Raw genomic sequence first — 15777 nt, 5'->3', positions numbered from 1 at the left:
ATATACTGTTCGATATTCACATCAAAGTTAACATCATTTGAAAACACTTCTGACCATGTGGCGCAGCAGAAGGCAAGGGAAGCTAGAAATATTGCCTTGATGGGAAATATTGCACTTGTATTACCCATATCTTTAACACTTTCATATCGATGTTAGATGACCGAACTCCCAAATGATGTGGCAGAAAATCTCCATATTCTAATTGTCCACATTTCTGAAAATTTTCTCGGATCTAACTTGTGAATCCCCACTCCTATTCAACTAACAGGAAACCACAATCATATTTCGCGCACAGGGCATAGACCAAGTTAAGACTTTCTCTAAGGAAGCAGGATTTTGTGGAAATAAAGTTGTTTTATGAAGTGACCTGAGATCAAGTCAAACCTGGCGAGTGAAGGGAATGGTAATGCTCCGGAGAATCTCGTCCGGCATCAAGATGTTCTTGCGGTAGCCCGTGAAGAAATCCTCGTTCATCGTCACAAAACGAGAACCTGTCAGAAGAAGTAAAATATCATATTTATTCCTTTCTTGATAAGTCCGTGACAAGAACGGAGCTAACAACTCTTGGACGTGACCTGTCCGGACGACTGACAATGATCCTGTAAAGAGCCGTTGATAGTTCCTTGTTCAATCTTCTGGTTAACAGTCTGGATGGCTAATGCAACAATCCTCACATTTTCATGTTTCAACACAGAACGTTTACAGCCATGCTATTTCGTCATTCTAGCAGTCTTACATCACACACTATACACAATAAATTGCAGGTGCTATATTCTTCAAACCAGCGATTGGGAGAATTATTCCTTTAAACTCGTCTGACTTAATGTCTGGCATATTCTCGCTCAGTTATTTGATTCTTTGTGTTGTTTAGTCTACGCTGGCGTGGGAGCACGTGTTTCATTTAAAAAATCAGTTGATTCAATCTAGCTTGACCATGTAACGTCATCATCCTTTATATCATTCCATTTGGGGTTCCCTTGGATTGGGCCCTTTTAAATGCATAGACAAGGACTGTATTTCCCAACAACAACAACAACAACAACAACAACAAAATACATGATGCAACTCATCATAAAACATAAACACAATAAACTTAATAAACTCGATATTTCATAGAATGTTTCACTCAGTATAAGATTGCAAACAATATTTATTATACAGTATCTCGCTCATACCTTTATATATACTTGATAAGAGTGGCGCAGACACGTCGTGTGAGCGTGACTATTGGCTCATGAATTCATGTTTTCAATGTTTTGCAAAGCATTTGCAAAACAAACAATATATGATTTGCAGCTGATTGACAATTTACTAATTTACATGAATGAAACGCGCAATAGAACTTTTTCATTGTTCATGTGTCTATTTCGCTTCTCTCCCGATACATGTCACACCTTTCTCACAGCTTTCTAACGTCACATGATCTTTCTCACCGTGGGACTGTGATACCAGCTCCACTGTGCACTTTGCAGCCATGAAGATTGGATTGAGGTCGGACACTGGACTCCCAGTCACAATATTCCCACCGACAGCCTTTCACACAGTATAAAACATTTGGATAGAGAACGTGACAACCTTTGAAATGCTGACAACTATATATTTTGGCGGAATTTAAAAAGGTGACGTCTTCAAGAGCTAGCGAGTATCAGGCAGATATACGGGTAAAGGATCTGACTCAACATTGACCTATCCCTTTTGGCATATTGGGATACATGTAGCAAGTTTGGGTCCAATTCTGAACTAATGTTTTCCTCCTCGAAAGCACGTCATTGTCTAGTAGGAATAATCAAAAGACAATTTAATCTAAAATTAACCATAGCACATGTGAATCTACAAAACATCACCATCATGAAATGACATCATCATAAGCAACAGTAGCAACAACAATAAACAAAACAAACACCCCCAAAAACTGAACAAAACAAAACCATGTTGACCCCAGTAACAACACGTATTAATATGGTATTCATGTCTAAGTCAGCTGCAACATCTGACGTATTAGGTTTGACAGCATTTAGCGTCTTTATCACTAATATTCAAGGACAAATTACTATTTTCATAATAAGTATTCACGGGCAAGTTATCCTCTGTAGAAATGACATGTCGACATAATGACTGCGAGATGAAACTCAAACTCACCGCCATGTTTCTGATCTGGGCACCGGCAAACCATCGGAGCATTTCCACGATAGCTGAGAAAACCCGGGTTTTGTGTTCTACGCAAAAAGAAAAAAAAATACTTTCAAAATACTGAAGTAACAAATATTTAAGGTATCGGGACCAGGAATTCGAGAGGGCGTTATTGAAGGACGCATTAGGCATCTGCTATATTCCAAACGTCCGAATAAAATCCTTTTGTACGTTGAGTATTCGAAATTGATCACAATAAACTCAATATCAGCAGCTGATCAGTTCTTCTCTTGATTCGGCTGTTGTTTCTGTCTGGTTCAGCGTATAACAGCAATGTAATCTTTACAACAGAAAGTTCACGCAATACGCGCCTGCGACCCATATTTGATTCATAGTTAACTAGATTTACATCGTCTTATTTTCGTACTGAAGATGTCAGACATAATCACGCCCTCCAACAGCGTCCGTATTGAATTCCGGGTCAGTCTGTCCGTGGGTCTCTAACCCATCATCAGCTGATAGGCAAACTGCGGGCAAGGCAAGTCACGACACCACAAAATATCTGTATAACTACTCCTCTCAGTAACTAGTACTATCATCAATTTACTACACGGTCGTTATCGCTATTTGAACACCATTATCAGCTCCTTACTTTTCTTAGGGCCTAGATACATGGTATTTCATATATTCATACCTTTTTCTGTCTCCTCTGTCTATAGTAGAACTACTAGTACCAGTTGTTTTTTTTAATGCACTTGTAAAGCTGTTAAATTTCTTCTGCCACACTTTATTTGTAGGCAGATGTCGTGTAAACTTCATCGAAGGCAAATCGAGCTTATGCTGTGATGCACTAGCTCTAATTTTACACTGATCCTATCCTTAACGCTCCAAAGTGATTATATTTAGAAACGTACAAGTACAAGGGCAAGAGAGTGTAGTTGAAGGAGGCCTTTGAGGAATTCACTCCTAAAACCAAAACAAAACAAAACAAAACAAAAACCCATTATCGCCAGTAGGGAGATGACCGTATATATTGCATAAAGAACCTGGATGGTCCGAGATGAGGGTCTTGAGGAATTGCTCCAGCCTAGAAAGGGTGACCGACGACCCCACCACGATCCCGTCGTCGTTGACCTCCATATCAGTCAGCTCCTGTACGTGAGTCACGCAGATTAGGACTGGGTACAGTTGATTGCCGAACCTCATTTCAATACCTGTCGAAGGAGATATCGATAGCAACACTGATGTGCGTCTGCTGCCAGAAAGCTGATAATTTATATTCATTGGAGACTGTATTGTGCCTCACGGAATGCAAGATGTATACAATAACGCTGTTACACTATCTATGCATACCATGATAATTACTTATTGATATGAAATGAGTGAGAAAAAAAAAAGAACAGGTTTCTCTTTAAATAATTCATGCATGATGGATGTACAGAGCAGTGTGCATTTTCTCTTCGTCTCTTTTTATGCAAATACGATGTAACTCCAATCAAGTAGTCTTAGTAATTGTGCTACGAACATGACCTGTAAAAATCGTGAATATGCCCTAATCCAGTAGTCTTTCGTAGTTGTGCTACCAACATGGTCTATGCAAATTGTGTAACTATATTAAAGTGAAGGGGTACCAATCTCAGTGTTTCCCGCCACAAGACGAGCATCCGGGAACCTGGCCTTCAAGGCTAGTACTTCGGCGAGGCTGGTTGGTCGGTACCACGTGACGCGCTCACCCCGGAACGTCAGAGATTGCGGAGGTTGGCTCGAAGCGAGCTGAAAAGACAAATCATATTGGCCCAGCTGATAATAACCTTGTACTAGATCTTGGAAGCGCCTGGTGATATTCAGTGGGTATTCGTGACAACATTACCAGAGCTTTCTTTCAACGATTTTCCCTTGAAATTGATATTTTGATAATTCTGTTGGAATTGATGGATTCATCAGGCAAACAGCAAGCAACACATCAACTTCAATACTAACATACAGAAACTTAGGCGGGGCCGGGGCCCACACGATCAAGATTATGTAATAAAAATATTAGTACATTCCGATGTATCCTCGGCACACACAATCTAACGTGTTTAATGGGAACGTTTGCGTATCAACTGAATATATATAAAGACTTCCGATGTTCCCTTCAATGTTGCGCTATTAGTGATGCAACATAAAGTCTCATTATGCGGTTCACTTATCAGCTCTTTTGAATGTTAAATGACAGGAAATAGTTCGTGATATTGCCGTGCTACTTTTCTTTTACACGAGCTTTGAGAATTCAATCTTACTTCAAAATGATCTTGTATACAAACCCCTAAACATTATCGCTGAGGTGGTTCAGTTTAATATCTACATGCATTCTATGTATATTTCTACAAAGAGACCCTGATTCAGCTTCCCATCCAATTGGCGGCATGCTGCGTTCCCTGATAGCATAGCGATTACATAAGGGATTATGTTCATTATTCCGAAGGTTCGTCAACCCGAAGTGAAACAAGGTTTGTTGTTCCGAAACACACGTATTCAAAGAGTTCCTTAGTCCAAACATTTGTGTCGTTATTCTCAAGGTTTGTAACCCCGAAAACGAAATCAGGTTCGTTATATTCCGAAGTTTCGTTTTATAATCCGAAAATGAGGACGGGTTTGTTATACCGAGGGTTCGTTATTCCTAAGGTTTGTTACTCCTAAAATTAGATAAGGTTGGGTCCGAAAATGAAAAGAAGACACATTCCAATGAACCTTCACTAAACTTATTTCCTTTATATGTATGTATTTATATATATATCCATATAAATATTTATATATCTTTATCTCCTTAGAACCGTCCTTACCATCAATTCTGGCGGGAAGATAATATCTTGGGTTGGTTCATACTCTGCAAACTCACTCTCATCAAAGAGCACAGCAGCCTGCACAGGAGAATGGCGCAAAAAGACAAACGCCTATCAGATTTCACTGAATGCTTCGTACAATAATTGCTCAGTTGTCTCTTGCCCCACCCCCACCTTCCCAGAAAAAAAAAAGGGAAAAAACGGATGGGGGGGGGGGGTGTGGGTGGGAGAAGCTACCCCGGGACAGGTTTCTTTCTTCTTCTTTTTTTTTTACAGTCGCGGATTAAATACATTTTCAAAGCTATTGCAACTCCTTCCATATTAGCACAGGGCCGTTCCATAACGAACATTTTTATCTGCACTATCTACTCTTTGCCAACATGTAAAAAACAAAATGCTTCAGTTTATTCACGCTTTGCACCTTATAAAGGATTTTGATGCTTCAAGGGTAATAGTTGATATACCCAACTCTGGAAGATTGCTTTATATGATCTTATCGCAACGGTGACCCCAAATCATGTCTTTTCTTATCGCGGTCGTTTGTACTGATAGCAACAATCAACGATCAATATAGACATAATTGTAAAACGATAGGCGAACAATGAATGCATCTTCACTTACATGAACGGATTTGGTGAATCCTGTTATCTTACGAATTCTTTATAAATCACTAACAACACTTGCACTGGTATACAGTACCCAGTTATGGGCCCTGTTCCATAAAGCTGTTCTTAAAGTTACGCACGACTTTACGAACGACTTATAGATATGGCAAGCCAAGTGGGTTTCCTAGTAATTGTTAATTTCGATAGCTAAAGTTGAAAATCGCAGATAATGATTATTCTTACATGTTAACAACATTTTCAGTTCAAAGTATATTTTTGCCCCAATGTATTGTAGATGAAAATTGACATACAGTCGTACTTTGTTAAAACGTAAGGAAAAGAAAATGGGAACACATATATTGGCACTTCATATTCCAGTCGTAAAGTCATGCGTAACTTTACGAACAGCTGTATGAAACAGGGTCCCGGACCTTGTGATCATGGAGCTATTTCATATTATATAGTGCCCCATGTTTAGATATCTAAAGTAATATTCATTTACAATCTATGATATGCCACAACTGTCTGAATAATAGACTAGCCAACACGCACACTATGGAAAAATCTGGAGGCGGACCCCCCCCCCCCCCCTCCCCAACCCCTTCTGGAACCCACGAAAGTAACGGGTTTTCTTATTGTCTGTTTTTTTTTTCTTCTTGCTTCTTTATCCGCTCTTGGTTTTTAGCCAAAGTGCATGTCTATAATGGGGGTGGGGGGGGGGGAGGGAGGATCATTTTTTTTTTTGTGTATATTCTTTTGCCAAATATTTTTATTCCGCTTTATCTATTGCTTATTGTTGTTGTTTTGTGTGTTATCTCGGGTAAACGACTGCGCCAACCGGCAAACATAGTTGCTCAAAGTTCATCCAGAGTCTCTTTACACTGAATAAACACATCCCAAAGCAACGTTGTGTATGCAGGTCATTATTTTCATGTCCTCTAGCAGAGAGCGTGATTTCAATACGACTCCACTACTCTTTGTTATCAATGGCTATTGTTATGATCCCTGCAAGAGTTCAGATGCAATCAATTATTCATCTCACTATATGTAGGTCTTATTCATAATCCACATAACAATGTTTTGACGCCTCGGAGACCTTCAAAGTAGGGACAATGGTTATATCCCACAGCAAAAGCAAAATGTTTGCTTTTATGTAGAGGAGATCCTTATGTTAGTTCTTTCTGCGGTAGAAAATGCAAAAACTGGTACTTTATAGTTTGTCAGCATACAAAGGCGGTAGTTAAAACAGTACGTCTAAGTTTAAAGGGATAGAAAAACAAGTCATGATCACTGAGTGGTGCCAGATATAGCTCACGGCTGTAGAACACTCTGCCGACCCTGAAATCCCCTCAAATGAAATGAAAAACTAGACCCTTAGATTATTGTATAGGTATCTGTAATTATTTATCACCTATTTTCCTCTCTTTGCACATTTACAAACACTCCAGAAGTTTCAGAAAAGTTAACTCACCAGTGCTTGTGGTCTATGTGTAAGAAGTGTGTAGGTGTATAATGCGTGAATGTACTTTCGTTGTGCTTTATGGGATGTGGGTATTCATAATGACTGAAGTGAGTGACTGAAGATAAGTGACTGAACGTTACCGTGAAGTCTGCAGTGAAGAATGACATCGATTAAAACTTTCATCGTGTTCAACACTACTCTTCCCGACTAGGTGAAAAACTGCTCTTACCGAAACCAAGAACAGAATCCCTAAAGAAGTCTTTCAAATATCGAGGTGCGAAGGCGTACAACGCCTTACCTTCTAATATAAAATCTTCTACTACAATTGATGTTTTCAAATCCAAAATAGTATTAAATCCGTAAGAGTTGAATTTAAATTTGTTCATCTGTTTGTTTGTTTGTTTGTTTGTTATTATCCTTTCAGCCCAAGAGGTAAAATGTTCAAACTATTCAATTACTGTGCAAATCTTCACCTTAACCACTTCATATTTCCTACTACATGTAGCTAACAATGATTGTAATTCAACCCTCGTATTTGATTTTCTAATTGCGTTTTTTTTTCCAGATTTATGTCATACTTGTTATTCAAGTTTCAGTCAATTGTTTTCTTGAAGTTATCTTTTGATTTCGATGTGTTTTTACTGTCCTTATATATATTTCGTACTTTTTATTCAAATCTCACTCAATTGTCTTTCATTAAGTTATATATAATGTGATATAATCTGTTTTGGTGTTGTATTTTCTGAACTTGTTTCTTTTCATCGTAATGCTGCGATTGCATGCCCAGTATTAATTTTCAATTGTTTTATCTATTCTTTGGATTTGCTTTTGAATTTTTGTCATTTACTTATGATTTAAACCTCATGTAAATAAGTATATACATTGTATGCAATCCGTATCAGTTAATAATATTTTATCATTTTCGTTTTTCTAACAACTCAAGACATCTGAAATTTTGAATCAGCTTTCCAACTTATTCCATGTTTCAAAATATTTCTCAAAACTTTTTACAAATTGTACTTGTTTTTATCCATTGAATTATTATTCTTTGATTTCGATACAATCATTATATACCTCACCTTTAGTTTTCCGTAATTGACATATCACTTGCCACGAATTTTACTTTTCTTAAATTGTCATAGATTTATCTAAGCATTTTACACAAGTTTCCAGTTACTTTTTGTTTCGTTACTACGTATTTTTATCTAAATCTATCAAAGTAATTATTTTACAACAATCTGTTTTTTTCTTTCACTGCATAGATAACTTTGAGGATTTTATTTTCAAACACTCCATTTTATATCTAAACATATTCTGATTTGGTCATTGTTATATCTAATTGCCTTTTAAGATTTTTCTGTTATCGGTTGTTCTTTTTTCTCTCCCTCATTTTACTGTATGTGTTTCCACCTGCATGTCTGTATAATTCGTTTTGTACGTGTCCATAAATATTGTACTCATTGTATGTGGACCCCATGGAAGAACAGCGTTGCCATGTTGGCAACGCTGAATATGGGCAATCCACCCGTTTTTTATTTTTATACGGAAATAAATACCATACCATACCATACCATGTATATGTTAACTGAACTTTAAATAGGGCATACCAATGTATTTTAGTGTATTTAAAGCCTTTAAAAAGTGTGAATATTCAAAATGCATCGCTGAAGTATATAATATGGAAAGTATCTTGATTCTCTATACTCACTCTAATCATTAGTTGAAAAAAAACAAAGAAATCATGTGAAACATGTCTTCCTTCATGTAAGTTCTCATAATCATAAGTGTGTATGTCCACTTCAACGCGGTGATATTTCATTGAAAAGCAGTATACGCAATTTCTCATTACACTCGAACGTTACTCATTTTGCATACTGACTTTATTTGTGCACCTAATCTATGTCGGCATACCGTATTTTCATCGTCTGTGGCCTGTTCTCCGTTTCGGATATTGCTATCTGTCATACACTTTCCTCCGCAGCAGCCATCCTTTGAAACGATAAAACGAAAACAGCAAACAAGCAACACAAAATTATTGACCAATCATGGTGAGGGTATGAAATTTTGTCTGATGACATATATTAAGAGCAATTTTCCAAAAGATCAGTACAATTTTGACATGATGCTATACAATGTCAATCACCACCGATATTTCTGTAAGAAATCACCATCGATATTTCTGCAAGAATTCTTGCACACTATATCTCCATAACCTATATATAAACTATTAAAAGTAACTGCTATTACAAAGTGTTCCATGCTTCTACTTATATCTCCCTTAAGCTACGGTCACAAAGCTTCGTACGAACGATGCGTTCGTACGAATGTGACTGTTCGTACGAATTCTGGAATTCGTAGAGATTCGTAGAGATGGGGCACAGATTCTTACGGCCTTCTCACAAATTTCGTACGAACGCTGTTTAATTCGCAAGAACAACTAAAGACCTCCTAGAGAAACAAAATGATTTTCAGTTATACAATGGCCGTAGAATTCGTACATTTTTCGTAAGAATGCCTTGAGTTAAGGCTCGGTCAAAAATGCCTTTACGAACTGCTACGAACGCCGTACGAAAGATTTTTAAACGATTTCGTAAGATCTTCTTAAGAAGGCCGTACGAAACCAGCGTTCGGAGACCATTCGTAGACCGTTCGTAAGTTCGTAGCCTGGTCGATGGTCTTGTCCACGATTTTTTTAACTTCGTACGAAACCCTCTCTTCGTAAGACGGCCGTATGAACGTCGTACGAACATTGTAAGAACTATACGCAAGATTTTTTAGGATCGAGAGACAATTCTAGAAGCCTTAAAATATACAAAAAATCGTGAAATCTTCTTACGAATGACTTAAGAGTGCCGTGAGTTGCAGGTACGACCAATTTACGACAAAAAGAAATCGTAAGATGCCCGTAGGTCTGATGAAAGAATAACTCAAGGCATTCTTACGAATAACTTACGAATTCTACGGCCGTTGTATAACTGAAAATCCTTTCGTTTCTCTAAAAGGTCTTAAGTTGTTCTTGCGAATTAAAAAGCGTTCGTACGAAACTCGTAAGAAGGCCGTAAGAATCTGTGTCCGATCTACGAATCTCTACGAATTCCAGAATTCGTAAGAACAGTAACAGTCGCATCGTTGCTTTGTGACCGTAGCTTTATTCTTTCGTTAGACTTACGGCCATCTTACGAAAGACGTAAGAGCCCTCTATGAAGAACTTAAGACGTTCTTACAATCATCGTAAGAATGTAAGGCTTCTATAGAATTGTCTCTCGATCCTACAAAATCTTGCGTAGTTCTTACAATGTTCGTACGACGTTCCTACTCCCGCCTTACGAAGAGAGGGTTTCGTACGAAGTTAAAATAAAATCTAGGACAAGACCATCGACCAGGCTACGAACTTACGAACGGCCTACGAACGGTCTACGAACGCTGGTTTCGTACGGTCTTCTTAAGAAGATGTTACGAAATTGTCTAAAAACGGCGTTCGTAGCAGTTCGTAAAGGCATTTGTGACCGAGCCTTAAGTGTGAGTGCATAATTTGAACAAATCATTAAAAGAAAATATGACAGCATACTGTATACCTGTATTATTTTTTTTTTTTTTTTTGTATTGTCAGATTGTATATCTACTAAATGTCCGCTTTGTGTTTCTATTCTACATTGGTAATGAGATACAATCACCATCATCACGGAATTCCCTACCCCAGTGAATGTCTTGAAACCTTCCAGTATGGGTCGGTAACCCGTGCAGCGGCACAGGTTACCCTCCAGTGAGCTGTGAATGTCTTCCATCGTCGGCTGGGGGTTGTTTCTCAGAAGGGCATACATGGACATCACCATACCAGGGGTGCAAAAACCACACTGGGATCCGTGCGCCTTGGCGATGCGCTCCTGGGTATCATAGGGTCAAAGTTCGTATAGAAGAGGTGCACGTATCAACATGATTATACCAATGTCATGAATGACTACGAAGAAGAGGCATCTAAAAGTCTAACATGAAAACAACAACAACCACAACAACCACTAAACATACATAGGTAGATAACATAATAGTATATTCAATAAAATGTGGGCAAGCACTTTTGTTTTTTTTTTTCCTTTGGGGCGCTGTTAATTCAGATCTCGGACTCCACGTAACGATGAATTATAGTAAAATAAAACATAACACTGATAACTTTACATAACAAAGAATCAGAATAAGCATCAACAATCATTATCAATTACAAAGAACTTCATTTCTTCTTCTTTACTCTCTTTTTTCTTCGAGTTCCCCCCATCCATCATTCATGGGACAACAGAGCTTTCACCCAGTCTGTGTCACTGTGTGACAGACATGGCTTATCAAACAACTCCATTATCATTATTTACCAGTCACATCTATTCTTGCTAACCTGTACAGGGTGTAGCTTCGTTTTGACGCTCCCGATACCTTCCACCGTCGTGACGGCAGTACCGTGAACCGAACAGACTGGGACAAGACAGGCGTTCACCGCTCGATGGCTGCATGTGTCAATGCAACAAGCTTTTACATCACAACTCATATCATATTTCTTTCTCTAATTATCAGTCTATAAAGCCATATATGTATATATATGTATACATATCTATCTACTCTATCTATCTATCTAATCTATCTATCTATCTTATCTATCTATCTATCTACCTATCTATCTATCTTGAATTATACAAATTTCTTATCCACAGTTGGACTAAAAGGACATGGTGATTATGTTATACAAGAGTCCGATATTATTTCATTACAATGTTTCTATAATAATATTGTTTCGCTATTGCTGATTACTCTCTGCAGTTCAAAAATGTATCACCTAAATCATCACTTTCTTACACAAAACCCGGTGAATTGTATGTTTTTATGTTTTGTTGAAAAAATAATATAGATTGGAATTTAATTGAATTAAATTACAAGCTTCCACTTTGATATTATGGATTTGCGTCTTACGCTGTTGACAACAAAGTTGAAGGGAAGGAGAGAGAGAGAGAGAGAGAGAGAGAGGAGGGAGGGAAAGATGGAGAGAGCAGGAGGGAGAGAGGGAAACGGGGGAGAGGGTTGGGATGGAGTATAATTTTGAGTGATTGTTAGTAAGTGTTTATTGGAATACCTCCTTGTTTCAACTATAGCAGCGTGTGGCCTATAGCTGCTGGACATGAATATAATAGGGTCTTTATAGTGAATGTTTCCTACGTGACATGTCCTGTTGGGGTGGAAGAGGAGACCATCACAGTACACGCCCCGCAGCCTCCCTCAGAACAGCTCAGCTTACTTCCGGTCAGTCGTACTGATGGTACACATATCGCCGTCAAGGATATAAAAATCTTCACTTCTACTCCTTTTTGGTGGTGAGCCATTGATGGTTTTGCAGTTACTCCGAAGGTTTCTTATTCCGAAGGTTCGTTAATACGAAAATGAAATAAGGCAAAAGGTTCGTTATTCTGAAGAGTCGTTAATCGAAAGATTCCTTAATTAAAAAATGACATAAGGTTCGAAATTCTAGGGTGCGTTAGCAGTGGTTAGTCCGCAATGTTTTTACATTTCGGATTAACCATGTTAACGGACATCATTTTATTTTAGGACTGACGAACCTTCGGAATAATGAACCTGTGGAATAACGCCACAAAATAATGCTCGTGTCGGCTCAACGAACTCTTTTCTATTTTCAGATTGACAAACTTCTAAAAGGTACAGGGAAATTGTGTTTCGGAATAACAAACATTATTCTATTTTTGAAATAGCGAAAGTTCCGAATATAATAAGGAACATCATCCGGTTTATCAAAGTCAGGATAGCTTTGTTGTTAGTGTTTTAATTTTTCATCACAACTCTCTTTTCAATTCTCTTTACAAAACGTCCCATTATTTGGCCAGCTATATATCGAAGAATGAGAACATGTTTTATTTTCACAAATGCACCGAAGCCCGGTTTCTATGGGATGCTCAAGCATTTGTTGTTGTTGTTGTTGTTGTTGTTACTTCCCTTTTTTTCTATATCTCTTTCCGGATGGTCAAGTATACTTCTCACTTTATTACACAATAGTAAACACAATGGTATAATAGGCATTGTTTGGTAGTCATACGTTAGCGCTATACATTGTCTCATCTTGATATGTTACTTTGTTCTGTTTTCTTTCAACTGTATACACCCTGTAAATTAATACATGCATGCAGTGGTGGACATTAATATATCTTTTGTACACATGATATTCGTGTTAACGTCTTTATTGCTTTCCATATTTGAATATAAAGGACAATTTACCATCACGGTTTAGTTTAGTTTAAACGGTGTTTTCCCCATTTAGTTTTAGTGCTGTTGTAAATGGCATCTTGAGAACATGGAAAAGGATACAGTGTTTCCGCAGGTAGTAAAGAAGGTTCATTTCCGGATCCGGATTACTTTCAACCACCTGCATATAGGAGGAAGAGTTTTATGTGCTTCAGTTTCGTAATTATTCCTTTAGTAAATTGTCAGTAGCTGCCGATAAAACACTTTAAGACAGACACAACGTCGTTTTACGTTTTACTAAAATATTACTGTGTTAGCCGTGGAGAACATCACAGGATAATCAGATTTACATCCTCATGGCATGTATAATTGTTATGTAAACTACGACCTAAAGTGGCTGCACCAGCAGGGCTAATTAATGGAAGAGTATCAATGATCAAACGAATATTAAGTATCAATCATTTTCATTTCTCTGTGCAGAACAGTCAGATGCCTCTGACAAAGACTTATCAAAGCCACAACAGAGACACTATTCGAAAGGTTGGCGAGTTCATCACGAAAAAGATCTATTGTAATATGAGACAGACATACCGAGAGAAAGAGAGGGAGGGAGAGAGAGAGAGAGAGAGAGAGAGGGAGAGAGAGACAGACAGACAGAGAGACAGACAGACAGAACAGACAGACAGAACCTTTTGTTTAAAAATCCCACTGTGGGGAAAGAGAATAGTTAATCTCACAATATTCTACAAGCACACATCTACCAAGCAAATTGTAAACAAGTGGGGAAAAATAATTCAATTAAAACAGGTATTGACAGCGTGGGTAGGGTCGACGCGGGTGATAGGCCGCAACAATCAGTCACCAGATTATCTCAAAAAGTAATTTCAGATGGTATGCGATTGGTATGCTATTTTCATGTACTTAAAGATAAAATATTGATCTACTAGCTGCAATCAACCATTGTAATACGATGAATGTATTCCTACCTGCTTTCCGTTGCAGAAGAAGACAAGGTTATCCTTCGTCTCATTCATCATGCTGACCATGCAGTTGTGCGGTCTGAAGAGGAGACTAGCTTGACTCAAAGTTTTTCCGATTCTGATGTCAAAACGTATAGTGATGTGCTATCAACAAAACTTATGCACACACGACATTTCTAATCTGTAAGATTAAAGGGATGGGTACAGTATTGTTTGAAATGAGATTGAGCTTTTGACTTTTTTTTTTGCAAGATACTGAAAAGCCACTTATGAAATGAGTGTTACAAAGCATACAATTCTAATAGGAATTCAAGTTTATTTGATGAATATGGGATTTGAAATGGCTAGATATCAAAAAAACCAAAGTAAAAAAAAAAAATCGATCCTTCTAAAAGCTGGGTCCCATCTTTTATTCGGATCCTTTGTTTTGGATATCTCAGCCATTTCAAAGCCAATTTTTATCAAATACACCTTGAATCCCTCTTAGAATTACACGCTCATTCATAATTATTTCCCAAGAGGTTTCTCATTATCTCACACACAAGTTGGAAATCTGAAGCCCCATCTCAACCATAACTACCACAAGGCAATATCTTTGACTTGATTTCAACACCTACTGTTAGCGAAATAAGAAATATTGATACACATGGAATTATTTTAGATTGCGCAAAGGTCAGTCATGTACATGCTTAGGCCCAATGATGTTCACGACAAGAGACATGAATACACAACGATGAAAGAATGACTAGTCTGCAGGTAATCTTTTAATGCTAATAAACTTTTAAATCCTAACGATCTCTTTAATTTTCATCTATGAAACATTCCAATGTAAGGTAAATTCTCATAGCCCCAATCCACACAACCACTGAGCAGAATCGGAACCACAAGGACATTCAATATTTCACACTGCTCATCAACTTGCAAAGTTAACTTACCACTGCTTACGAGCTTTGCTCTTCACATTAAACATAATGATATTTTAACTCAGTGTGATCGATTCATTTCTTCTCAAAAAATTTGAAAACAAAAAGACCATAAAAAAACACAAATACTCCAAGGTAAATTCAATCATACATAACTCCCTTGGGTAGGCCCTACCTGCGAACACGAAACTAAGCCAGGTTGATTAATCTCTTTTCTCATAACTTAAAAAAAAGACCATTGAAATAAAAAAAAAAAACACTTCAAGGTAAATGGAATCATCCATTGGGTACCTGCGAACTCGACCACTAGAAACCACTTTGGTTTTGTTTGTCGTGACAAAGAGTTTCCACATACTAGTATCAAAATACAGATGAACAGCTGATAAGGAGTGCTTAGCAGATTTAGCTACTTAAGATCACAGCATAAATCGACATAGACGAAACATTCAACCGTAAATATCACTTTAATATCACGATAAGTTTTCCCTTATCGCGGAAGAAAACGTATCTAACCCTTTATAGAGAATTCGTGTTAGGAGATCCCGTCTTCTCGCCATCTTGCTATCATGACTATAATCATGACGTCATGACGACTTTAAAATCATCAATGAAGAGATACGG

At 37.7% G+C, this 15777-nt stretch overlaps 1 protein-coding gene across 1 annotated transcript in view; it reads right to left on the bottom strand.

Annotated features, from left to right (window-relative positions):
• The window catches only part of LOC139730113 (xanthine dehydrogenase/oxidase-like), a 35462-nt gene extending 21116 nt beyond the window's left edge, over positions 1–14346 (bottom strand). The window contains exons 1-12 of the mRNA XM_071641020.1: positions 14240–14346; positions 13377–13434; positions 12219–12312; positions 11407–11515; positions 10718–10906; positions 8934–9011; positions 4956–5033; positions 3762–3903; positions 3177–3344; positions 2140–2216; positions 1434–1533; positions 385–491 (exon numbers count right to left, since the gene is read on the bottom strand). Coding sequence (XP_071497121.1) covers positions 385–491; positions 1434–1533; positions 2140–2216; positions 3177–3344; positions 3762–3903; positions 4956–5033; positions 8934–9011; positions 10718–10906; positions 11407–11515; positions 12219–12312; positions 13377–13434; positions 14240–14299 — 1260 coding nt within the window. The 5' untranslated portion in view covers positions 14300–14346. The remainder of the gene's footprint in view (positions 1–384; positions 492–1433; positions 1534–2139; positions 2217–3176; positions 3345–3761; positions 3904–4955; positions 5034–8933; positions 9012–10717; positions 10907–11406; positions 11516–12218; positions 12313–13376; positions 13435–14239) is intronic.
• Between the last annotated feature and the right edge of the window lie 1431 nt (positions 14347–15777).

The sequence above is a fragment of the Diadema antillarum genome, unplaced genomic scaffold (genome assembly GCF_040938485.1).
Source record: "Diadema antillarum isolate AM-2024a unplaced genomic scaffold, OU_Dant_1.0 scf00000021, whole genome shotgun sequence".
In the NCBI taxonomy this organism is placed as follows: domain Eukaryota; kingdom Metazoa; phylum Echinodermata; class Echinoidea; order Diadematoida; family Diadematidae; genus Diadema; species Diadema antillarum.
Note: the sequence above shows the minus strand (reverse complement) of the source record. Positions and strands in the feature narration are given on the sequence as shown.